The following is a 27,194-nucleotide window of genomic DNA, read 5'->3' on the forward strand; positions in this document are numbered from 1 at the left end:
TGTATAATGGGCTCCAGTTTCATCCATCTCATTAGAACTGGTTCAAATGAATTCTTTTTAACAGCTGAGTAATATTCCATGGTGTATATGTACCAAAGCTTCCTTATCCATTCATCTGCTGATGGGCATCTAGGTTGCTTCCATGTCCTGGCTATTATAAACAGTGCTGCGATGAACATTGGGGTGCAAGTGTCTCTTTCAGATCTGGTTTCCTCAGTGTGTATGCCCAGAAGTGGGATTTCTGGGTCATATGGCAGTTCTATTTCCAGTTTTTTAAGAAATCTCCACACTGTTCTCCATAGCGGCTGTACTAGTTTGCATTCCCACCAACAGTGTAAGAGGGTTCCCTTTTCTCCACACCTTCTCCAGCATTTATTGCTTGTAGACTTTTTGGATAGCAGCATCCTGACTGGTTGTGTAATGGTACCTTCTCATTTGTTGGTTTTGATTTTGCAATACTCTAATAATGAGTGATGTGAGCACCTTTTATGTGCTTTGTTAGCCATCTGATGTCTCTTTGGAGAAAGTCTGTTTAGTTCTTTGGCACTTTTTGATTGGCGTCATTTATTTTTCTGGAATTGAGCTGCGGAGTTGCTTGTATATTTTTGAGATTAATCCTTTTTCTGTTGCTTCATTTGCTATTATTTTCTCCCAATCTGAGGGCTGTCTTTTCACCTTGCTTATAGTTTCCTTTGTTGTGCAAAAGCTTTTAAGTTTCATTAGGTCCCATTTGTTTATTTTTGCTTTTATTTCCAATATTCTGGGAGGTGGTTCATAGAGGATCTTGCTGTGATTTATGTCGGAGAGTGTTTTGCCTATGTTCTCCTCTAGGAGTTTTATAGTTTCTGGTCTTACATTTAGATCTTTAATCCATTTTGAGTTTATTTTTGTGTATGGTGTTAGAAAGTGTTCTAGTTTCATTCTTTTACAAGTGGTTGACCAGTTTTCCCAGCACCACTTGTTAAAGAGGTTGTCTTCTTTCCATTGTATATTCTTGCTTTTTTTCCTTTGGTTCCAAAAAAAGATAGGTGGTCCATAGGTTCGTGGATTTATCTCTGGGCTTTCTATTCTGTTTCATTGGTCTATATTTCTGTCTTTGTGCCAGTACCACACTGTCTTGATGACTGTGGCTTTGTAGTAGAGTCTGAAGTCAGGCAGGTTGATTCCTCCAGTTCCATTCTTCTTTCTCAAGATTACTTTGGCTATTCGAGGTTTTTTGTATTTCCATACAAATTGTGAAATTCTTTGGTCTAGTTCTGTGAAAAATACCGTTGGTAGCTTGATAGGGATTGCATTGAATCTATAGATTGCTTTGGGTAGAATAGCCATTTTGACAATATTGATTCTTCCAATCCATAAACACATGCTTTTTTTAAAAATCTAAATAACACAAAAGAATGTGCTCAAAAGTGAGCTTCCTATCAATAGTCTTTGCCAGTCCCATTCAAAACCTATTTTTACAGAGATACATTCTTACTGAGTGCATTTGTGTGATATTTATGTGTTTATTCACTAAACCAGCTTTTGTTGAGCATTATTTTGTCCTGATATTTATTCAAATAATAATTTTTGGCTTTCAGGCAATGTTAATACATTCCTCCAATATCAGGTAAGTATATTATTTGACAGATTTGTTTATGTATTTTTTCTATTTCTTGTTAAGGACTGTGAATACATGTTTCCCATTACATTTTATGAAGAAATATTGCTAAGTGCATAGGAAATCCATCAGTTTTCTAAGCCAGCCGACTTCACAGTCAACAATAATATTCAGTTGATTCTGTGGATTTTCTAGACACACAATCATGGTGGCTAATATCGCCCAGCCTCAAGTATGTCCCCATATTCATTCCTCAGATACTCAGGTAGTAACTGCATAATTAACTCAGACTTTAGGGTTTTTCTTTCATTGCTGCCTTGTTTTCCAACGTCCTCATGTGTACTTCCCAGAATACCGCCCCCCCCACCAAAGTGAACTATTTGCACTCACATCTTTGTCTCAATACCTACTTTGGGTGCAATTCAAACAAAGAGAATGGATGTTCAGCCAATATTTTTAGCTGATTAACATTAAACCAGTGACGGTGGTTACTTCTCACAAAAGAGAGCTAACTTGGGATGTCCAGAAATGAAGAGAACCAGTCTCACACTTCTGTTCACCTCTTTTCTATCATATCTATTTCTATGTTTATAATGTAAATGTGTCCATGGCATCCTATAAGTAAACTTTATTCTATGCATCAAATTTGAACTTCCACAAATGTGTTATATCAGGTGACATGTTGCTTGCCACATAAACAAATGTGGTTTTCCTCAAGCGTAACCATGATCCCTTTGTGTGGAATGTTTCTCCCACTTTTCTCCACCAGGCAAAACTGATATATTTTTTAAAGGACCATTACATACCCATAAGTCATCCAAGAGTCTTCATTCACTCAACAAACATTTGTCACTAATGTGCTCTGTCTCAATAACAAAATTAAACTGTATAGTTCACGCCTTCATGGTGTCTGCATCACAGTAGTGGAATGACAGAAAGGAACTGTGGTACAGCAGAGAGTGCAAAATTCAGAGCACAACGCAGGGACAGATTGTATTGGGTCAGGGGAGTTAATCACTGTGGGGAAGCATTCATGGAAAACCTGGGGTTTCCCATTGACAGAGCAATAGGAGTTTGCAGGGATAACGACAAAGACGAAACATTCCAGGAAGATGAAACAGCTTCAGCAAGGCATGCAAGCTTCATTTTTTCACGTCTTCCTCAGCTGTCCCAAAAGAGCTTAACTTATGTTTAATCTTACACAAGTCTTCTTTCTTTTTCCTCTTAACCTTTCTATGCTTCTTTCCCTATTGCTTAAAGAACTAGTAAGAATACAAACTATGTTATATGCTGTATTAAAGATTCAAAACAAATATAAGATATTCAGCACAATGCTTAGTGAACTCAGCACAGTGCCTAGTGAATTTAGCATAATGCACAGTAAATACTCTACGAACGATAAATATCATTATCCCTCACTTTTATTGAAGACGTATGGAGCTTGTCCACATACTGTATATGTTGATTTCAGTTCTTCAGTTAAAAATAACATAGGAAGCTCAGTCTGGTGCTCTATGACAACCTAGAGGGGTGGGATGGAATTGGGGTGAGAGGGCGGATCAGAAGGTGGGGACATATATATAATTATGGCTCAATCACATTGTTGTACTGCAGAAACCTACACAACCTTGAAAAGGAATTATTCTCCATTTAAAAATAAAGACTTAAAAAAATAACTGGCATTCTTTTGAAAATGAAAGTTGCTCAGTCGAGTCCAGCTCTTTGTGACCCTATAGACTATACAGTCCATGGAATTCTCCAGGTCAGAATACTGGAATGGGTAGCCGTTTCCTTCTCCAGGGAATCTTCCCAACCGAGATCGAACCCAGGTCTTCCACATTGCAGGCGGATTCTTTTCCAGCTGAGCTATCAGGGAAGCCCTTCTTTTAGCTTTTGCCAAACTGTTTCCTATGCATGTGTCTCATTCAAGTATCTACAGGAAAAGAATGAGGCGTTATCTGTCAAGTTTCCTTGCTACCCAACAGAATGTCTTGGATCCATATTATTGAGGGCTTAATAACTTCAAACATGTTTGTAATTAACGAATGCTTTTGTAATGAAATATCCTGTGTACAAGTTTGACAACTAAAAGATTAATCAAAATATCCCATTCTTGTTGCCTAGCCTGGGAGACATACAGCAAAAATACATTTCTTCTATTTAAAGGTTGTGAGTATTGCTAAGTGCTTGAGACAGTGGAGTTAAATCAAGCACAGAATTTGAAACTTCCTTGTGGTCTACCTATCTTCCTGACCATCCAAAAGGCCACATAGGATATCAATAATCCATATTATTTGTGGGACATCACCCCTCCAAACATCTTTCTTTCTAATTTGTTTCCAGTGTTCACCTGACCACCACTTGTTACCCTCACCCTTGACAAGAAAATATACATGAGCCGTATAAGAAATTTTTCTCTCTGTAGTTCAGAGAGCAGTGAGAGGAGAGAATATCACATTCTAAAAAAAAAGAGTTAGAGTCATATGCCTAATGCTTTGTAACACGTTGAACCCACCAGGAGCGACAGTGACTCCCACTATGGAAGAACGGAGACAGGACTTTCAATTGGACACACAGGAGCATACCAGGAAAAGGAAAAGAATTTTCTCCACTTTCAAATACTGAACGATAAACACACAATTATGTAATTAAATGATCAATTTTCCTAACAGGGTAAACAATAACAAGGAAGTAATGATGTAATGATAGCAGCCCTTCAGCAGGGTATAAAGGGGACTGTGGGCTGAGAAGACTCTCAGACTCAAGAAGCTCACATTCCTAGAAACTCACCCAGACCTCTACCCTCTGACACCATGGTCAGCTCCTGTTGTGGCTCTGTCTGCTCTGACCAGAGCTGTGGCCGAAGTCTCTGCCAGGAGACCTGCTGCCAGCCCAGCTGCTGCCAGACCACCTGCTGCCAGACCACCTGCTGCCGCCCCAGCTGTGGTGTGTCCAGCTGCTACAGCCCCATCTGCTGCCAGCCCACCTGCCCTCGCCCCACCTGCTGCATCTCTAGCTGCTGCCGCCCCTCCTGCTGTGTTTCCAGCTGTGGTTCCAGCTGCTGCAGGCCTACTTGCTGCATCTCCAGCTGCTGCAGGCCCCAGTGCTGCCAGCCTGTCTGCTGCCAGCCCACCTGCTCTCGCCCCACCTGCTGCATCTCTAGCTGCTACCGCCCCTCTTGCTGTGGGTCTAGCTATGGTTCCAGCTGCTGCAGGCCTACCTGCTGCATCTCCAGCTGCTGCAGGCCCCGCTGTTGCCAGTCTGTGTGCTGCCAGCCCACCTGCTCCCGCATCTCCAGCTGCTGCCGCCCGAGCTGCTGCCTGCGCCCAGTGTGTGGCCGGGTCTCCTGCCACACCACTTGCTATCGGCCCACCTGTGTCATCTCCACCTGCCCCCGCCCCGTGTGCTGTCCCTCCTCTTGCTGCTGAATCTCTGCTTTGAACACACTGCTTCCTCATTTCCTCCCTCCCCACAGTTGCAGAGCTTCTTTTTAAAATGGGGAGGGTTCAAGAGAACCGGTCCATTGAATTTCATAAGCAAACACCAGACACACTGAGCCCTCAATCTAACTTCTCTCCAAACTCTCTCTCTTCTAAATGAAATCACTCAGAATCTACCCAAAAATTACAATCTCCCAACACTCTTCCCTACTTCTTCAGGACATCGGTTTTTCATGCTTAAGGAATTTGTCTCCATCACTAGTGAGACCACTTGATTTTTATCTCTCTGATATGGAAATCCAATGAAGATTTCTTTGGCTGTACTCTTTGGTAAAGATTTTGTTATGTCTCGTTATTTCCATGAACCTAAATAAACGTCTTCCTACTGGCACTGAAAATTGAATCTGATTGTTACTCTCTTTCTTTTTTTAAAGGATTTACATATTGATCCAAAGTAATTCAATTTTGCATGCACCTGCCAAACAGCACACATTAATCGACCTTCAAGAGAGATAGAAGACATTGATCACTGCCTAGTCATGTCTAGAAAACAGATAAATTAGTCATTTTCTAGTCTTTATGGGGGAAAAGGGTGAAACTGAAATGATAGGGCATCTATGAATATAATAACAGGAGAAAAGATTTGGAAAGATTTAACACAAATCATAATTTTTAACAACACCAGCTTTCAGGGTTTTTTTCACCTATAAAATCATCACATAGTTTAGTAAAGTCTTGCCAAGAGAATGCACTGGTCATAGCAAACACTCTCTTCCAACAACGCAACAGCAGACTCTACACATGGACATCAGATGGTCAACACCAAAATCAGATTGATTATATTCTTTGCAGCCAAAGATGGAGAAGTTCTATACAGTCAGCAAAAACAAGACCGGGAGCTGACTGTGGCTCAGATCATGAACTCCTTATTGCCAAATTTAGAGTTAAACTGAAGAAAGTAAGGATGATCACTAGACCATTCAGGTATGACATAAATCAAATCCCTTATGACTATACAGTGGAAGTGAGAAATACATTTAAGGGACTAGACTTGATAGACAGAGTGCCTGATGAACTATGGATGGAGGTTCGTGACATTGTACAGGATACAGGGATCAAGACCATCCCATGGAAAAGAAATGCAAAAAGGCAAAATGGTCGTCTAAGGAGGCCTTACAAATAGCTGTGAATTGAAGAGAACCGAAAAGCAAAGGAGAAAAGGAAAGATATTCCCATTTGAATGCAGAGTTCCAAAGAATAGCAAGGAGAGATAAGAAAGCCTTCCTCAGCTATCAATGCAAAGAAATAGAGGAAAACAACAAAATGGGAAAGACCAGAGATCTCTTCAAGAAAATTAGAAATACCAAGGGAACATTTCACCCAAAGATGGGTTCGATAAAGGACAGAAATGGTATGGACCTAACAGAAGCAGAAGATATTAAGAAGAGGTGGCAAGAATACACAGAAGAACTGTACAAAAAGGATCTTCACGACCCAGAAAATCACAATGGTGTGATCACTCACCTAGAGCCAGACATCCTGGAATGTGAAGTCAAGTGGGCCTTAGAAAGCATCACAACGAACAAAGCCAGTGGATGTGATGGAATTCCAGTTGAGCTATTTCAAATTCTGAAAGATGATGCTGTGAAAGTGCTGCATTCAATATGCCAGCAAATTTGGAAAACTCAGCAGTGGCCACAGGACTGGAAAAGGTCTGTTTTCATTCCAACCCCTAAGAAAGGCAATCCCAAAGAATGCTCAAACTACTGCACAGTTGCACTCATCTCACAAGCTAGTAAAGTAGTGCTCAAAATTCTCCAAGCCAGGCTTCAGCAATACATGAACTGTGAACTTCCAGATGTTCAAGCTGGTTTTAGGAAAGGCAGAGGAACCAGAGATCAAATTGCCAATATCCACTGGATCATCAAAAAAGCAAGAGAGTTCCAGAAAAACATCTATTTCTGCTTTATTGACTACTTGAAAACCTTCTACTGTGTGGATCACAATAAACTGTGGAAAATTCTGAAAGAGATGGGAATACCAGACCACCTTACCTGCCTCTTGAGAAACCTATATGCAGGTCAGGAAGCAACAGTTAGAACTGGACATGGAACAACAGACTGGTTCCAAATAGGAAAAGGAGTACATCAAGGCTGTATATTGTCACCCTGCTTATTTAACTTATATGCAGAGTACATCAAGAGAAATGCTGGGCTGGATGAGGCACAAGCTGGAATCAAGATTGCCAGAAGGAATATCAATAACCTCAGATATGCAGATGACACCACCCTTATGGCAGAGAGTGAAGAGGAACTAAAAAGGCTCTTGATGAAAGTGAAAGAGAGTGAAAAAGTTGGCTTAAAGCTCAACATTCAGAAAACTAAGATCATGGCATTTGGTCCCATCACTTCATGGGAAATAAATGAGGAAACAGTGGAAACAGTGTCAGACTTTATTTTTTGGGCCTCCAAAATCACTGCAGATGGTGATTGCAGCCATGAAATTAAAAGATGCTTACTCCTTGGAAGGAAAGTTATGACCAACCTGGATAGCATATTTAAAAGCAGAGACATTACTTTGCCAACAAAGGTCCATCTGGTCAAGGCTATGGTTTTTCCAGTGGTCATGTATGGATGTGAGAGTTGGACTGTGAAGAAAGCTGAGCGCTGAAAAATTGATTCTTTTGAAAAATGGTGCTGGAGAACACTCTTGAGAGTCCCTTGGACTGCAAGGAGATCCAACCAGTCCATCCTAAAGGAGATCAGTCCTGGGTGTTCATTGGAAGGACTGATGCTGAAGCTGAAACTCCAGTACTTTGGCCACCTCTTGTGAAGAGCTGATTCATTGGAAAAGACCCTGTTGCTGGAGTCTGGGATTGGGGGCAGGAGGAGAAGGGGATGACAGAGGATGAGATGGTTGGATGGCATCACTGACTCAATGGACATGAGTTTGAGTAAACTCAGGGAGTTGGTGATGGACAGGGAGGCCTGGCGTGCTGCGATTCATGGGGTCGCAAAGAGTCAGACACGACTGAGCGACTGAACTGAACTGATGCATTTTCTACTTAGGGTCACATGCAATGAGTCCTCCATCCACATACACAGTGAAAATGTTAGTCACTCAACCATATCCAACTCTTTGTGACCCCATAGATTGTAGCCTACCATGTTCCTCTGTCCACGAAATTCTGCCGGCAAGAATACTGGAGTGGGTTGTCATTCTGTTCTCCGGGGATTTTCTGCCCCAAGGACCAAACCCACGTCTCCTGCACTGCAGGCAGATTCTTTATCTTCTGAGCCCCCATGGAAGCCCCTACATATTCACTGGAGTTCTGCTTTCTTCTTGTAGCCAGAGCTTCAGTAGATTTGGTTTGTTATTATTCTTCAGAATATTCAGTTTATTCTGCCTTATAGTGGGGCTACCTTCAGTGCCAGGCAGGTGATATAAAGCAATGAAACAGACCTGGTAACAGTTCCTAGGTTTTGCTGGTGACTGTGATTTTATGTCCAACAGTAAAAAGGAGGTTTCCAGTGCCATGCTTAGATGTCCACTGAAACTCTATCCCAGCTTGATTTCTCCAACTGTCCACTTCTGCTCACTTTTCTTCCCTTTCCTTCTAGAAGTGCTAATCCAAGAACACTTCTCAATAAACATCCTGTTTGCTAATTTTCATCTCAAACAGTCCCCAAAAGCAATATGTAATTCACAACAGTTAATCTGAGAGCTGGAAAGACTGACTGAAATGTAGTTTTCATCTTTTAGTGTATAATAAGTAGGAGCTTAAACACAAACGTGGTAAACTTATGGAATTGAATCTGTATAGGGAACTGTGAATTTTATCTAAAGTATGTTTATTCTTTTCTAAGGATTTTATGTCACTTATACACCAATATCTTCTTTAGTTAAAATTTTAAATAACACAAAAGAATGTGTTCAGAAGTGAGTTTCCTGTTATTAGTCTTTGCCAATCCCATTCAAAACCTATTTTCACAGAGAATCATTCTTACTGAATGCATTTGTATGACATTTATGTCTCTATTCATTAACCCAGCTTTAGTTGTACATTTTTTTGTTCTGATGTTTATTCAAATATTATTTTTTAACCTTCTTGAAATGTGAATACATTCCTCCAATAGGTATATATATATACCAGATAAGTATATTATTTCACAGATTTGTTTACATCTTTTTTATATTTATTGATCAGATCTGTGAATTCATTTTTCCCATTGAAGAAATCTTTCTAAGTGCATAGGAAATCCACCAGTTATCTATGTCAGCCAAATACACTGTTAACAATAATATTCAGGTGATTCTGCAGGATTTCCTGACATACAATCATGGCGACTAAGAGCCCCAGCCTCAGGATGTCCTCAGATTCATTCCCCAGTTACCCACAGTGGTAACCACATTATTAACTTAGATGTTTAGGTTTTTCTTTCTTTCCTGCCTTCGTTTCCACTTCTTCATCTGTACTTCCCAAAATTGCTCTGCAAAGTGAACTACTTGCACTCACGTTTTTGTCTCAATATCAACTTTGGGTGAAATTCAAACAAAGACAATAGATGTTCAGCAAATATTTTTAGCTGATTGATATTAAACCAGTGATGGTGGTTAATTCTCACAAAAGAGATCTAAATTGTGATATCTGGAAGTGCAGAGAACCAGTGTCAACACTTGTGTTCACCTTCTCTCTATCATATCTGTTTCTGTGTTACTATACCACATGTATCCATGGTATCCTATAAGTAAGTTCCATTCTATGAATCAAATTTGAACTTCCACAAATGTGTTTTATCAAGTGACATGTTACTTTTCACATAAACAAATGTGGTTTTCCTCAAGTGTAACCATGATCCTTTGTTTGGAATGTTTCTCCCACTTTTCTCTACTAGTCAAACATACATATTCTTTAAAGGAACATGACATAACCTTAAGTCATCAAAAGCCTTCATTCACTCGACAAACATTTGTCACTAATGTCCTCTGTCCCAGTAACAAAATTAAATTTTATAGTTCATGCCCTCAGGGTGTCTACATTGCAGAGAGTGCAAAATTCGGAGCACAAAGCAGGGACAAATTATATTTGAACAGGGTAGTTAATCATTTCGAGGAAGCACTGGGGTTTTGATAGAGGAAGAGGAGTATGCAGAGATAATGACAAAGAGGAAACATTCCAGGAAGATGAAACGGCTTTAGCAAAGGCTTGCAGCTTTATTTTCCGCCTCTTCCTCAGCTGTCCTAAAACAGCTTAACTTCTGTTTAATCTTACAGAATTTTTTTCCCTCTTAATGTTTCTATGCTTCTTGGCCTATTGCTTAAAGAAGTAGTAAGAATACACACTATATTATATGCTGCACTAAAGATTCAATACAAATATAAGATATTCACCACAATGCTCAGTCAACTCAGCACAATGCCTGGTAAATTTAGCATAGTGCTAGTAAATACTCTAGAAATGATATATGTCATTATTCTTTGCCTTTTACTGAAGATGTATGAAACTTATCCACATATTATATATGTTGATTTTAGTTCTTCATTTAAAAATAGCATAGGAAGCTCAGTCCAGTGCTCTAAGACAACCTAGAGGGGTGAGATGGGATTGGGGTGGGAAGGCAGATCAGAGAGAGGGGATATATATAGTTAGACTTAAAAATAACTGCCATCACCAGCCCAGGTTGGATGCATGAGACAAGTGCTCAGGGCTGGTGCACTGGGAAGACCCAGAGGGATGGGATGGAGAGGGAGGCGGAAGGGGGGATCGGGAAGGGGAACACATGTAAATCCATGGCTGATTCATGTCAATGTATGGCAAAAACCACTATAATATTGTAAGGTAATTAGTCTTCAACTAATAAAAATAAATGGAAAAAAAAAAAAGAAAGTTGCTCATTCATGTCCAGGTTTTGCGAGCCAACGGGCTATACAGTCCATGGAATTCTCCAGGTCAGAATACTGGAATGGGGGGCTGTTCCCTTCTCCAAGGGACCTTCCCAACCCAGGGATCGAACCCAGGTCTCCCACATGGCAGGTGGATTCTTTCCCAGCTGAGCTATCGGGGAAGCCCTTCTTTTAATTATTGCCAAACTATTTCTTAGGCATGTGTCTCATTCAAGCATCTACAGGAAGATGAGGAGTTATATGTCAAGTTCTCTTACTACCCAACAGAATGCCTTCGCTCACTTGAACCCTTATTAATTTCAAACATTTTTATATATAACAAATGCTTTTCTAATGAAATATCCTATGTACTATTCTGAAACTAAAAGATAAATCAAAATATACCATTTGTGTTGCCTAGCCTGGGAGGCATAGAGCAAAAATGTGTTTCTTCTATTTAAAAGCCGTGAGTACAGCTAAGTGCTTGAGACACTGGAGTGAAATCAGACACAGAATTTGTAACTTCCTCGTGGTCTATCTTCCTGACCATCCAAGAGGCCAACATAGGATCACATTCATCCATATTATTTGTGGGACATCACCTCTCGCCAAACATCTTGTTTTAAAATTCATTTCCAGTGTTTAACCTCACCAGCACTTGTTCCCCTCACCTTGACAACAAAATACACATGAGCCATATAAGAAAATTTTCTCTCTGAAGATCAGAGAGCAGTGATAGGAGAGAATATCACATTCAAAAAATAAGTGTTAGGTCATATGACTAATGCTTTGTGAGACATTGGGACCCACCAGGAGCAAAGGTGACATCCACAAGGGAAGAACTGGGACAGGGTTTTCAATTGGACACACAGGCGCTTATCAGGAAAAGGAAAGGTATTATTTCCTCCATTTTCTAATACTGAATGAGAAACACACAATTATGTAATTAAATGATCAATTTTCCTAACAGGGTAAACAATAACAAGGAAATAATGATGTAATAATAGCAGCTCTTCAGCAGGGTATAAAGGGGGCTGGGGGCCGAGAAGACTCTCAGACTCAAGAAGCTCACATTCCTAGAAACTCACCCAGACCTCTACCCTCTGACACCATGGTCAGCTCCTGTTGTGGCTCCGTCTGCTCTGACCAGAGCTGTGGCCGAAGTCTCTGCCAGGAGACCTGCTGCCAGCCCAGCTGCTGCCAGACCACCTGCTGCAGGACCACCTGCTGCCGCCCCAGCTGTGGTGTGTCCAGCTGCTGCCGGCCGGTCTGCTGCCAGCCCACCTGCTCTCGCCCCACCTGCTGCATCTCTAGCTGCTACCGCCCCTCCTGCTGTGTTTCCAGCTGTGGTTCCAGCTGCTGCACGCCTACCTGCTGCATCTCCAGCTGCTGCAGGCCCCAGTGCTGCCAGCCTGTCTGCTGCCAGCCCACCTGCTCTCGCCCCACTTGCTGCATCTCTAGCTGCTACAGCCCCTCTTGCTGTGGGTCCAGCTATGGTTCCAGCTGCTGCAGGCCTACCTGCTGCATCTCCAGCTGCTGCAGGCCCCGCTGTTGCCAGTCTGTGTGCTGCCAGCCCACCTGCTCCCGCATCTCCAGCTGCTGCCGCCCGAGCTGCTGCCTGCGCCCAGTGTGCGGCCGGGTCTCCTGCCACACCACTTGCTATCGGCCCACCTGTGTCATCTCCACCTGCCCCCGCCCCGTGTGCTGTCCCTCCTCTTGCTGCTGAATCTCTGCTTTGAACACACTGCTTCCTCATTTCCTCCCTCCCCACAGTTGCAGAGCTTCTTTTTAAAATGGGGAGGGTTCAAGAGAACCGGTCCATTGAATTTCATAAGCAAACACCAGACACACTGAGCCCTCAATCTAACTTCTGTCCAAACTCCCTCTCTTCTAAATGAAATCACTCAGAATCTACCCAAAAATTACAATCTCCCAACACTCTTCCCTACTTCTTCAGGACATCGGTTTTTCATGCTTAAGGAATTTGTCTCCATCACTAGTGAAACCACTTGATTTTTATCTCTCTGATATGGAAATCCAATGAAGATTTTTTTGCTGTACTCTTTGGTAAAGACTTTGTTATGTCTCGTTATTTCCATGAACCTAAATAAACGTCTTCCTACTGGCACTGAAAATTGAATCTGAAAATTGAATCTGATTGTCACTCTCTTTCTTTTTTTGAAGGATTTACATATTGATCCAAAGTAATTCAATTTTGCCTGCACCTGCCAAACACCACAAATAATCTACCTTCAAGAGTGGTCAAATGACATTGACCACTGCCTAGTAATGTTAAGGAAATAGGTATATTGATCATTTTCTAGTTTATGGGGAAAAGGGGTGAAACTGAAATGATAGAGCATCTATGAATATAATAACAGGAAGAAAGATTTGGAAAGATTGAACGCAAATCACAATTTTTAACGACACCAGCTTTCAGGGTTTTTTCACCTATAAAAGTATCACATAGACAGGTTAGTAAAGTCCATGCATTTTCTACTTCGGGTCACATGCAATGAGTCCTTCATCCACATACACAGTGAAAATGTTAGTCACTCAGCCGTGTCCAACTCTATGCGACTCCGTGGATTGTAGCCCAGCAAGCTGCTCTGTCCACGGAATTCTGCAGGTAAGAATACTGGAGTGGGTTGCCATTCTGTTCTCCAGAGGATCTTTCTGCCCCAGGGATCAAACTCAGGTCTCCTGCACTGCGGGCAGATTCTTAATCTTCTGAGCCACCATGGAAGCCCCAACACATACAGTGGAGTTCTGCTTTATTCTGGTAGCCAGAGCTTCAGTAGATTTGGTTTATTATTATTATTACTATTCAGAGTATTCAGTTTATTCTGACTTATAGTGGGGCTACCTTCAGTGCCAGGCAAGTAATATAAATGAATGAAACAGACCTGGTAACAGTTCCTAGGTTTTGCTGGTGACTGATTTTATGTCCAACAGTAAAAAGGGACCGTTCCAGTGCCATGCTTAGATGTCCACTGAAACTCTATCCCAGCTGATTTCTCCAACTGTCCACTTTAGCTCACTTCCCTTCCCTTTCCTCCTAGCAGTACTCATCCCAAATACACTTCTCGATAAATATCCTGTTTGCTAATTTTCATCTCTGTGTCTGCTTCCTAGGGAACTCAAAGAGTCCCCAAAAGCAATGTGTAACTCACAATAGTTAATCTGAGAGCTGAAAAGACTGACTGAAGCAGTTTTCATCTTTTAGTGTATAGTAAGTAGAAGCTTAATCATAATCTGAGAAAATTTATGGAACTGACTCTGTAGAGAGAACTGTGAATTTTATCTAAAATACATTTATTCTTTTCTACAGATTTTATATCACTTATACATAAACACATGTTTTTTTTTAAAATTTTAATAACACAAAAGAATGTGATCAAAAGTGAGTTGCCCATCATTAGTCTTTGCCAATCCCATTCAAAACCAATTTTTACAAATGGAGATACATTCTTTTTGTTTTGTTTTGTTTTGTTTAATTTTTTCCCCATTTATTTTTATTAGTTGGAGGCTAATTACTTTACAATATTGTAGTGGTTTTTGTCATACATTGAGATGAATCAGCCATGGATTTACATGTATTCCCCATCCCGATCCCCCCTCCCACCTCCCTCTCCACCCAAATGGAGATACATTCTTATTGAATGCATTTGTATAACATCTATGTCTCTATTCACAAACCCAGCTTTGGTTGTACATTTTTTTTTCTGATGTTTATTCAAATATCATTTTTTTGCCTTTAGGCAATGTTAATATATTCCTCCAATACCTGGTAAGTATATTACTTGACAGATTTGTTCACATATTTTTTATATTTATTGTTGAGAACTGTGAATACATTTTTCCCATTAGATTTTATAAAGAAATATTGCTATCTGCATAAGAAATCTATTAATGTTCTAAGCCAGCCAACTGCACTGTTAACAATAATATTCAGGTGATTCTTTGGGATTTTCTAGACATATAATCATGGCGGCTAATAGCCCCCAGCCTCAGGTATGTCTCTAGATTCATTCCTCAGTTACCCACAGTGGTAACCACATTATTGACTCAGACTCATGGGTTTTTCTTTCATTCCTGCCTTGCTTTCTCATTTCCTCATGCATACTTCCCAGAATCCCCATCACGCTCCCCAAGTGAACTACTGCACTCACATATATGTTTCAATATCTATTTTGGGTGCAATTGAAACAAAGACAGTAGATGTCCAGCAAATATTTTTAGTTGATTGATATTAAACCAGTGGTGATATTAAACCAGAGTAAGAATACACACTGTATTATATGTTGTAGTAAAGATTCAAATCAAATATAAGATATTCAGCAAAATGCTCAGTGAACAATGCCTGGTAAATTTAGCATAATGCATAGCAAATACAAATGATAAATATCATTATTCCTCACCTTTTATTGAAGATGTATTCTCACAAAAGAGAGCTAAATTGGGAGGTCTGGAAGTGAAGAGAACCAGTTTCAACATTTGTGTTCACCTCCTTTCTAGCATATCTGTTTCAGTGTTAACAGTATATGTATCCATGGTGTCCTATACATATAAAGTTCTATTTTACGGATCAAATTTGAACTTCCATATATGTGTTTTACCAGGTGACATGCTGTTTGCCACATAAACAAATGTGGTTTTCCTCAAGTGTAACCATGACCCCTTTGTTTGGATTGTTTCTCCCACTTTTCACTACCAGACAAACGACTCATAATTTTAAAGGTCCATTACCCACCCATAAGTCATCCAAAAGCCTTCATTCACTCGACAAACGTTTGTCACTAATGTGCTCTGTCCCAGTAACAAAATTAAATTTCATAGTTCATGCCTTCAGGGTGTCTACATCGAAATAGTGGAATGACAGAAAGTATCTGTGGTAAGGCAGAGAGTACAAAATTCGGAGCACAACGCAGGGACAAATTGTATTGGTACAGGGTAGTTAATCATTGAGAGGAAGCATTCAGGGGAAACCTGGGATATTGACAGAGGAATAGTAGTTTGCAAAGATAATGACAAAGATGAAACATTCCAGGAAGATGAGACAGTTCAGCAAAGGCATGCAAGGTTTATTTTCCACCTCTTCCTCAGCTGTCCTAAAACAGCTTAAATTCTATTTAATCTTATAGATTTTATTTTTGGTCTTCTTAATGTTTCTATGCTTCTTTGGACTATTGCTTAAAGAAAGAGTAAGAATACACACTGTATTATATGCTGTAGTAAAGATTAAAAACAAATATAAGATATTCAGCAAAATGCTCAGTGACTCAGCACAATGCCTGGTAAATTTAACATAATGCATAGTAAATACTCTACAAATGATAAATATCATTATTTCTCACCTTTTATTGAAGATGTATGAAACTTATCCACATACTATATATGTTGATTTTAGTTCTTCATTTAAAATTAACATAGGAAGCTCATTCCGGTACTCTACGACAACCTAGAGGGTGGGATGGGATTGGGGTGGGAGGGCGGATCAGAAGGAAGGGACATATATATACTTAGGGCTGAATCACAGAAACCTACTCAACCTTGTAAAGGAATTATCCTCCATTTAAAAAATAAAGACTTTAAAAAAATAACTGTCATTCTTTTGAAAATGAAAGTCGCTCAGTTAAGTCCAGCTCTTTGTGACCCCATGGACTATACAGTCCATGGAATTCTCCAGGTCAGAATACAGGAATGGGAGGGCTTTCTCTTTTCCAGGGGATCTTCCCAACCCAGGGCTCAAACCCAGGTCTCCCACATTGCAGGCAGATTCTTTCCCAGCTGAGCTATCGGGGAAGCCCTTCTTTTAACTATTGCCAAACTGTTTCTTAGGCATGTGTCTCATACAAGCATATACAGGAAAAGATGAGGACTTACAGCCAAGTTCTCTTACTATCCAACAGAATTCTTGGATCCATATTTTTGAAGGCTTATTCATTCCAAACACGTTTATATATAACGAATGCTTGTGTAATGAAATATCTGTGTACAAGTTTGACAACTAAAGGATAAATCAAAACAACCCATTCTGGTTGCCTAGTCTGGGAGACATGCAGCAAAAATGTATTTCTTCTATTTAAAAGCTGTGAGTACTGCTAAGCGCTTGAGACACTGGAGTGAAATCAGACACAGAATTTGAAACTTCCTTATGGTCTACATATCTTCCTGACCATCCAAGATGCCCATTTAGGATCACATTCATCCATATTATTTGTAGGACATCCTGCCCCCAAACATCTTTCTTTCTAATTCCTTTCCAGTGTTTCACCTGACCAGCACTTGTTCCCCTCACCCTTGACAACAAAATACACATGAGCTGTATAAAAAACTTTTTCTCTCTGAAGTTCAGAGAGCAGTGATAGGAGAGAATATCACATTAAAAAAAAAGATGCTAGAGTCATATGATAAAAGCTTTGTAAGACATTGAACCAACCAGTAGAAAAAGTGACACCCAAAAGGAAGAACTGGGACAGGGCTTCCAATTGAACAGACAGGCACTTACCAGGAAAAGGAAAGTTATTGTTTACTCCATTTTGGAATACTGCATGAGAAACACACAATTATGTAATTAAATGATCAATTTTCAAGGAGGGTTAAACAATAACAAGGAAATAATGATATAATGGTAGCAACTATTCAGCAGGATATAAAGGGGGCTGCAGACCGAGAAGACTCTCAGACTCAAGAAACACAGTTTCCTGGAAACTCACCCAGAACCTCTACCCTCTGACACCATGGTCAGCTCCTGTTGTGGCTCCGTCTGCTCTGACCAGAGCTGTGGCCGAAGTCTCTGCCAGGAGACCTGCTGCCAGCCCAGCTGCTGCCAGACCACCTGCTGCAGGACCACCTGCTGCCGCCCCAGCTGTGGTGTGTCCAGCTGCTGCCGGCCGGTCTGCTGCCAGCCCACCTGCTCTCGTCCCACCTGCTGCATCTCTAGCTGCTGCCGCCCCTCCTGCTATGGGTCCAGCTGCGGTTCCAGCTGCTGCAGGCCTACCTGCTGCATCTCCAGCTGCTGCAGGCCCCGCTGTTGCCAGTCTGTGTGCTGCCAGCCCACCTGCTCCCGCATCTCCAGCTGCTGCCGCCCGAGCTGCTGCCTGCGCCCAGTGTGTGGCCGGGTCTCCTGCCACACCACTTGCTATCGGCCCACCTGTGTCATCTCCACCTGCCCCCGCCCCGTGTGCTGTCCCTCCTCTTGCTGCTGAATCTCTGCTTTGAACACACTGCTTCCTCATTCCCTCCCTCCCCACAGTTGAAGAGCTTCTTTTTAAAATGGGGAGGGTTCAAGAGGACTGGTCCCTTGAATTTCATAAGCAAACACCAGACATCGGAGCCCACGTTCTAACTTCTGTCCAAACTCCCTCTCTTCTAAATGAGATCACTCAGAATCTCCCAGGAAATTACATTCTCCCAATATGCCTCCCTATTTCTTAGGACATCTGTTTTTCATGCTTAAGAGATTTGTCTCCATCACTTGTGGGGCCACAGATTTTTATCTCTCTGATATGGAAATCCAATGAAGATTTTTTGTTGTACTCTTTGGTAAAGATTTTCTATGTCTCGTTATTTCCATGAACCTAAATAAACGTCCTCCTAGTGACACTGAAAATTGAATTTGAATGTTACTCTGTTTCTTTTTTTTTAAGGATTTATATTTCGATCCAAAGTAATTGTATTTTGCCTGCACCTGCCAAACAACACAAATTAATCAACCTTCAAGAGAGGTCAAATAACACTGATCACTATTAGTTATGCCTAGAAAATAGATAAATAATCATTTTCTAGTCTTTATGGGGCAAAAGGGTGATACTGAAGTGATAAGAGCTTCTATGAATATAACACGAGGAAAGTTTTGAAAATATTGAACACAATTCATGATTTTAAGAACACCACCTTTCAGGGTTTTTTCACCTATAAAAGCAGGGGATGGATAGTTTAGCAAAGTCTATGTATTTTCTACTTTGGGTCACATACAAAGAGACCTTCGTCCACATACACAGTGAAAATGTTAGTCACTCAGCCGTGTCCAACTCTATGCGACTCCATGTATTGTAGCCCAGCAGGCTCCTCTGTCCACGAAATTCTGCAGGCAAGAATACTGGAGTGGATTACCATTCCATTCTCCAGGGGATCTTTCTGCCCCAGGGATGAAACCCAGGTCTCCTGCACTGCAGGCAGATTCTTAATCTTCTGAGCCACCATGGAAGCCCCAACACATACAGTGGATTCTGCTTTATTCTGGTAGCCAGAGCTTCAATAGATTTGGTTTATTATTATTATTACTATTCAGAGTATTCAGTTTATTCTGACTTATAGTGGGGCTACTTTCATTGCCAGGCAGGTGATATAAATGAATGAAACAGACGTTGTGACAGTTCCTTGGTATTGCTGGTGACTGTGATTTTATGTCCAAGACAAAAAACGGGACCTTTTCAGTGCCATGCTTAGATGTCCACTGAAACTCTATCCCAGCTTGATTTCTCCAACTGTCCACTTCTGCTCACTTCCCTCCTCTTTCCTCCTAGAAGTCCTAGTCCTAAGAGCACTTCTCGATAAATATCCTGTTTGCTAATTTTCACCTCTGCCTCCTAGGGAACTCAAACAGTCCCGAAAAGCAATTTATAATTCACAACAGTTAATTTGAGAGCTGAAAAGACTGACTGAAATGTAGTTTTCATCTTTTAGTGTCTAGTAAGTAGAAGCTTAATCATAATCTGAGAAAACTTATGGAAATGAATCCTTAGAACTGTGAATTTTATCTAAAGTACTTTTATTTTTTCTAAGGATTTTATGTCACCTATACACACACATGCTTTTTTAAAAATTTTGAATAACACAAAAGAATGATCAAAATAGTTGCCCATCATTTGTCTTTGCCAATCCCATTCAAAACCAAGTTTTATAATGGAGATACATTCTTATTGAATGCATTTGTATGACATTTACGTCTTTATTTAGAAACCCAGCTTTACTTGTACATTTTTTTGTTCTGATGTTTATTCAAATATTATTTTTTTGGCCTTCAGGTAATGTTAATACATTCCTCCAGTACCTGGTAAGTATATTATTTGACAGATTTGTTTACATATATTTTATATTTATTGTTGAGAACTGTGAATACATGTTTCCCATTAGACTTTATGAAGAAATATTGCTAAGTGCATAGGAAATTTATCAGTGTTCTAAGCCAGCCAACTTCACTGTTTAAAATAATATTCAGGTGATTCTTTCGGATTTTCTAGACATATAATCATGGTGGTGAATAGCCCGCAGCCTCAGGTATGTCCCCGGATTCATTCCTCAGTTACTCACAGTGGTAACCGTGTTATTAACCCAGACTTACAGGTCTTTCTTTCATTCCTGCCTTACTTTCTCTTTTCCTCATGTGTATGTCCCAGAATTCACCCCTCCACCCCCCCCACCCCCCTGCCAAGTGAACTACTTGCACTCACATTTATGTTTCAATATCTATTTTGGGTGCAAATGAAACAAAGACAATAGATGCTCAGCAAATATTTTTAGCTGATTGATATTAAACCAGTGGTGGTGGTTACTTCTCACAAAAGAGAGCTAAATTGGGATGTCTGCAAGAGAAGAGAATCAGTGTCAACACTTATGTTCTCCTCCTTTCTATCATATCTGTTTCTGTGTTAATACAGTATATGTATCCATGGTGTCCTATAAGTATGTATGATTCTATGGATCAAAGTTGAACTTCCACAAACGTGTTTTATCAGGTGACATGTTGCTTGCCACATGAGCAAATGTGGTTTTCCTCAAGTGTAACCATGATCCCTTTGACTGGAATATTTCTCCCACTTTTCTCCACCAGGCAAAAAAGACATATTTTTTAAAGGAACATGACATACCCTTAAGTCATCCAAAAGCCTTCATTCACCCGACGAACATTTGTCACTGATGTGCTCTGTCCCAGTAACAAAAATAAATTTTACAGGTCACGCCTTCAGGGTATCCCCATCACAATAGTGGATATGACAGAAAGTAACTGGTACAGCAGAGAGTGCAAAAAACAGAGCACAACGCAGGGACAAATTGTATTTAATCATTGCAGGGAAGCAAGAAGGATAAACCTGGGGTTTTGAGAGAGGAATAGGAGTTTACAAAGATAACGACAAAGATGAAACATTCCAGGCAGATTACATGGCTTCAGAAAAGGCTTGCAAGCTTTATTTTTCACCTCTTCATTAGCTGTCCTAAACAGCTTAACATTTGTTTAATCTTACACAAATTTTTTTTTCTCTTAACATTTCTATGTTTCTTTGGCCTATTGCTTGAAGAAGTAGTAAGGATACACACTATATTATATACTGCGTTAAAGATTCAAAACAAATATAAGATATTCAGCACAGTTCTCAGTGAACTCAGCACAGTGTCTGGTAAATTTAGCATAATGCATAGTAAATACTCTACAAATGATAAATATCATTATTCCTCACCTTTATTGAAGATGTATGGATATATGTTGATTTTAGTTCTTCATTTAAAAATAGCATAGGAAGCTCAGTCTGGTGCTCTATGACAACCTAGAAGGGTGGGATGGGATTGGGATGGGAGGGTGGATCAGAGGGAGGAGACATATATATACTTAGGGCTGAATCACATTGTTGTACTGCAGAAAGCTACACAAACTTGTAAAGGAACTATCCTCCAATTAAAAAATAAAGACTTAAAAAAATAACTGGCATTCTAAACTAGTACAGCCACTATGGAAAACAGTGTGGAGATTCCTTAAAAAACTGGAAATAGAACTGCCATATGACCCAGCAATACCACTTCTGGGCATACACACTGAGGAAACCAGATCTGAAAGAGACACATGCACCCCAATGTTCATCGCAGCACTGTTTATAATAGCCAGGACATGGAAGCAACCTAGATGCCCATCAGCAGATGAATGGATAAGGAAGCTGTGGTACATATACACCATGGAATTTTACTCAGCCGTCAAAAGGAATTCATTTGAACCAGTCCTAATGAGATGGATGAAACTGGAGCCCCTTATACAGAGTGAAGTAAGCCAGAAAGATAAAGAACATTACAGCATACTAACACATATATATGGAATTTAGAAAGATGGTAATGATAACCCTATATGCAAAACAGAAAAAGAGACACAGAAATACAGAACAGACTTTTGAACTCTGTGGGAGAAGGTGAGGGTGGGATGTTTCAAAAGAACAGCATGTATACTATCTATGGTGAAACAGATCACCAGCCCAGGTGGGATGCATGAGACAAGTGCTCCGGCCTGGTGCACTGGGAAGACCCAGAGGAATCGGGTGGAGAGGGAGGTGGGAGGGGGGATCGGGATGGGGAATAAGTGTAAATCTATGGCTGATTCATATCAATGTATGACAAAACCCACTGAAATGTTGTGAAGTAATTAGCCTCCAACTAATAAAAAAATTTAAAAAAAAAAACTGGCATTCTTTTGAAAATGAAAGTCACTCAGTCATGTCCAGCTCTTTGTGACCCCATAGACTATATAGTCCATGGAATTCTCCAGGTCAGAATACTGGAATGGGTAGTCGTTCCCTTCTCCAGGGGATCTTACCAACCCAGAGATCGAACCAAGGTATCCCACATTGCAAGCAGATTCTTTACCAGCTGACTTACCAGGGAAGCCCTTTCTTTTTTTGACTATTGCCACGCTGTTTTTTATGCACGTGTCTCATTCAAGTATCTACAGGAAAAGGATGAGGAGTTATCTGTCAAGTTCTCTTACTACCTAACAGAATTCTTGGATCCATATTTTTGAAGGCTTAATCATTCCAAACACGTTTATATATAACAAATGCTTTTATAATGAAATATCCTGTGTACAAGTTTGACAACTAAAAGATAAATCACAGCATTCCATTCTGGTTGCCTAGCCTGGGAGACATACAGCAAAAACCTGTTTCTTCTATTTAAAAGCGGTGAGTACTGCTAAGTGCTTGAGACAGTGGAGTGAAATCAGACACAGAATTTGAAACTTCCTTGTGGTCTACTTATCCTCCTGACCATCCAAGATGCCCACTTAGGATCACAGTCATCCATATTATTTGTGGGACATCCTCCCCCAAACATCTTTCTAATTCCTTTCCAGTGTTTCACCTGACCAGCACTTGTTCCCCTCACCCTTGACAACAAAATATACATGAGCCATATAAGAAATTTTTCTCTCTGAAGTTCAGAGAGCAGTGATAGGAGAGAATATCACATAAAAAAAAGATGCTAGAGTCATATGATAAAAGCTTTATAAGACATTGAACCAACCAGTAAAAAAGGTGACACCCAAAGGAAGAACTAGGACAGGACTTTCTTTCCTTTTTTTTTTTCATTTGTTTTTATTAGTTGGAGGGTAATTACTTTACAATATTGTAGTGGGTTTTGTCATACATTGACATGAATCAGCCATGGATTTATACGCATTCCCCATCCCGATCCCCCCTCCCACCTCCCTCTCTACCCGATCCCTCTGAGTCTTCCCAGTGCACCAGGCCCGAGCACTTGTCTCATGCATCCAACCTGGGCTGGTGATTTGTTTCACCCTAGATAATATACATGTTTCGATGCTGTTCTCTCGAAACACCCCACCCTCGCCTTCTCCCACAGAACCCAAAAGTATGTTCTGTACATCTGTGTCTCTTTTTCTGTTTTGCATGTAGGGTTATCATTACCATCTTTCTAATTGGACACACAGGCACTTACCAGGAAAAGGAAATGTATTGTTGTCTCCATTTTGGAATGATGCATGAGAAACACACAATTATGTAATTAAATGATCAATTTTCCTTTGGGGGATAAACAATAACAAGGAAATAATGATATAATGGTAGCAGCTCTTCAACAGTATATAAGGGGGCTGCGGGCCGAGAAGACTCTCAGACTCAAGAAACTCACTTTCCTGGAAAGTCCAGAACCTCTACCCTCTGACACCATGGTCAGCTCCTGTTGTGGCTCCGTCTGCTCTGACCAGAGCTGTGGCCGAAGTCTCTGCCTGGAGACCTGCTGCCGCCCCAGCTGCTGCCAGACCACCTGCTGCAGGACCACCTGCTGCCGCCCCAGCTGTGGTGTGTCCAGCTGCTGCCGCCCAGTCTGCTGCCAGCCCACCTGCTCTCGCCCCACCTGCTGCATCTCTAGCTGCTACCGCCCCTCCTGCTGTGTTTCCAGCTGTGGTTCCAGCTGCTGCACGCCTACCTGCTGCATCTCCAGCTGCTGCAGGCCCCAGTGCTGCCAGCCTGTCTGCTGCCAGCCCACCTGCTCTCGCCCCACCTGCTGCATCTCTAGCTGCTGCCGCCCCTCCTGCTATGGGTCCAGCTGTGGTTCCAGCTGCTGCAGGCCTACCTGCTGCATCTCCAGCTGCTGCAGGCCCCGCTGTTGCCAGTCTGTGTGCTGCCAGCCCACCTGCTCCCGCATCTCCAGCTGCTGCCGCCCGAGCTGCTGCCTGCGCCCAGTGTGCGGCCGGGTCTCCTGCCACACCACTTGCTATCGGCCCACCTGTGTCATCTCCACCTGCCCCCGCCCCGTGTGCTGTCCCTCCTCTTGCTGCTGAATCTCTGCTTTGAACACACTGCTTCCTCATTCCCTCCCTCCCCACAGTTGCAGAGCTTCTTTTTAAAATGGGGAGGGTTCAAGAGGACTGGTCCCTTGAATTTCATAAGCAAACACCAGACATACCGAGCCCGTGTTCTAACTTCTCTCCAAACTCCCTCCCTTCCAAATGAGAACACTCAGAATATCCTAGATTACATTCTCCCAACACTTGTTCCTATTTCTATAGGACATCTGTTTTTTGTGCTTAAGGAATTTGTCTCTATCACTTGTGGGGCCACCGATTTCTATCTCTCTGATATGGAAATCCAATGAAGATTTTTTGGTGTAATCTTTGGTAAAGATTTTCTTACATCTTTTTGTTTCCATGAACCTAAATAAACGTCCTCCTATTGGCACTGAAATTTGAATCTGATTGTTACTTTCTTTCTTTTTTTAAAGGATTTACATTTTGATCCAAAGTAATTGAATTTTGCCTGCACCTGCCAAACATCACAAATTAATCAACCTTCAAGAGAGGTCAAATGACTTTGATCACTGCCTAGTTATGTCTGAAAAATAGAAAATTAATCATTTTCTAGTCTTTATGAGGAAAGGGGGTGAAATTGAAGTGATAGAGCATCTATGAAGATAATAACATGAGAAAAGATTTAGAAAGATTGAACAAAATTCATGGTTTTTAACAACACCACCTTTCAGGGTTTTTTCACTTATAAAAGCATCACAGAGATAGCTTAGTAAAGTCTATGTGTTTTCTGCTTCGGGTCACATACAATGAGTCCTTCGTCCACGTACACAGTTGAAATGTTAGTCACTCAGCCGCATCCAACTCTATGTGACCCTGTGGATTGTATTCCAGGAGGCTCCTCTGTCTAGGGATTCTGTAGGTAAGAATACTGGAGTGGGTTGCCATTCCATTTTCCAGGGGATCTTTCTGCCCCAGGGATCGAATCCAGGTCTCCTGCATTTCTGGCAGATTCTATATCTTCTGAACCACCATGGAAGATCCTATACCTACAGTGGAGTTCTGGTAGCCAGAGCTTCAGTAGATTTGGTTTATTATCATTATTACTATTCAGAGTATTCAGTTTATTCTGCCTTATAGTGGGGCTACCTTCAGTGCCAGGCAGCTGATATAAAGCAATGAAACAAACTTGGTGACAGTTCCTAGGTATTGCTGGTGACTGATTTTATGTCCAAGAGTAAAAAGGGAGCTTTCCAGTGCCATGCTTAGATGTCCATTGAAACTCTATCCTAGCTTGACTTCTCCAACTGTCCTTTTCTGCTCACTTCCTTTCCCTTTCCTCCTAGCAGTACTAATTCCAAGATCACATCTCAGTAAACACCCTGTTTGCTAATTTTCATCTCTGGATCTGCTTCCTAGGGAATTCAAACAGTCCCGAAAAGCAATTTGTAATTCACAACAGTTAATGTGAGATCTGGAAAGACTGACTGCAATGTAGTTATCATCTTTTAGTACATAATAAGACTTCCCTGTTGGCTCAGATGGTAAATCGTCTGTCTACAATGTGGGAGACCCGGGTTTAATCCCTGGTTCAGGAAGATCTCCTGGAGAAGGAAATGGCAACCCACTGCAATATTCTTGCCTGGAAAATCCCATGGATGGAGGACCCAGGTAGGCTACAGTCCATGGGGTCACAAAGAGTCTGACACGACTGAGCGATAGTATATAATAAGTACAAGCTTAAACATAAACATAGAAAACTTATGGAACTGAATTTGTAGACAGAACTGTGAATTTTATCTGAAGTACTTATATTCTTCTCTAAGGATTTTATGTCACTTATACACAAACACACGCTTTTTTTAAAAAAATTTGAATAACACTAAAGAATGTGATCAAAAGTGAGTTGCCCATCATTTGTCTTTGCCAATCCCATTCAAAACCAATTTTTACAAATGGAGATAAATTCTTATTGAATCCTTTTGTATGACATTTATGTCTTTATTCACAAACTCACCTTTACTTGTACATTTTTTTTCTGATGTTTATTCAAATATTATTTTTTGGTCTTCAGGCAATGTTAATACATTTCTCCAATACCAGATAAGTATATTATTTGACAGTTTTGTTTACATATCTTTTTATATTTATTGCTCAGATCTGTGAATTCACATTTTTGCCATTACATTTTATGAAGAAATATAAAAGTGCATAAGAAATCTATCAGTTTTCTAAGACAGCCAGCTTCACTGTTAACAATAATATTCAGTGGATTCTGTGGGATTTTCTAGGCATATCACCATGGCAGCTAATAGCTCCCAGCCTCAAGTATGCCCCAGATTCATTCCTCAGTTACCCACAGTGGCAACTGCATTATTAACCCAGACTTTTGGCTTTTTCTTTCTTTCCTGTCTTCCTTTCCCACTTCCTCATGTGTACTTCCGAGAATTGCATCCCCAGGTGAACTACTTGCACTCATATCTTTGTTTCAGTATCTACTTTGGGTGCAATTCAAACAAAGACAATAGATGTTCAGCAAATATTTTTAGCTGATTGACATTAGACCAGTGACGGTGGTTATTTCTCACAAAAGAGAGCTAAATTGGGATGTCTGGAAGTGAAGAGAACCAGTGTCAACATTTGTATTCACCTCTTTTCTATCGTATCTGTTTCTGTGTTAATACAGTATCTTTATCCATGGTTACCTGTAAATAAGTTCCATTCTATAGGTCAAATTTGAATT

The 27,194-nt window shown here is 40.8% G+C and overlaps 3 protein-coding genes across 3 annotated transcripts in view; all 3 read left to right on the forward strand.

The window, feature by feature from the left end:
* The window catches only part of LOC122442109 (keratin-associated protein 4-12-like), an 8,159-nt gene extending 2,716 nt beyond the window's left edge, over positions 1-5,443 (forward strand). The window contains exon 2 of the mRNA XM_043469458.1: positions 4,542-5,443. Coding sequence (XP_043325393.1) covers positions 4,542-5,028 — 487 coding nt within the window. The 3' untranslated portion in view covers positions 5,029-5,443. The remainder of the gene's footprint in view (positions 1-4,541) is intronic.
* A 6,555-nt stretch (positions 5,444-11,998) lies between these two features.
* LOC122442062 (keratin-associated protein 4-9-like) lies at positions 11,999-13,076 on the forward strand. The gene has a single exon (XM_043469339.1). The coding sequence runs from the start codon at positions 12,035-12,037 to the stop codon at positions 12,647-12,649; it is 615 nt and encodes a 204-aa protein (XP_043325274.1). The 5' UTR covers positions 11,999-12,034; the 3' UTR covers positions 12,650-13,076.
* Positions 13,077-17,612: 4,536 nt separating this feature from the next.
* On the forward strand, positions 17,613-24,896 carry LOC122442116 (keratin-associated protein 4-12-like). Its single transcript, XM_043469470.1, has 2 exons — positions 17,613-18,035; positions 23,939-24,896. The coding sequence occupies exons 1-2, from the start codon at positions 17,667-17,669 to the stop codon at positions 24,485-24,487; spliced, it is 918 nt and encodes a 305-aa protein (XP_043325405.1). The 5' UTR covers positions 17,613-17,666; the 3' UTR covers positions 24,488-24,896.
* The last annotated feature ends 2,298 nt before the right edge of the window (positions 24,897-27,194 follow it).

This window comes from Cervus canadensis, chromosome 1 (assembly GCF_019320065.1).
Source record: "Cervus canadensis isolate Bull #8, Minnesota chromosome 1, ASM1932006v1, whole genome shotgun sequence".
Lineage (NCBI taxonomy): Eukaryota > Metazoa > Chordata > Mammalia > Artiodactyla > Cervidae > Cervus > Cervus canadensis.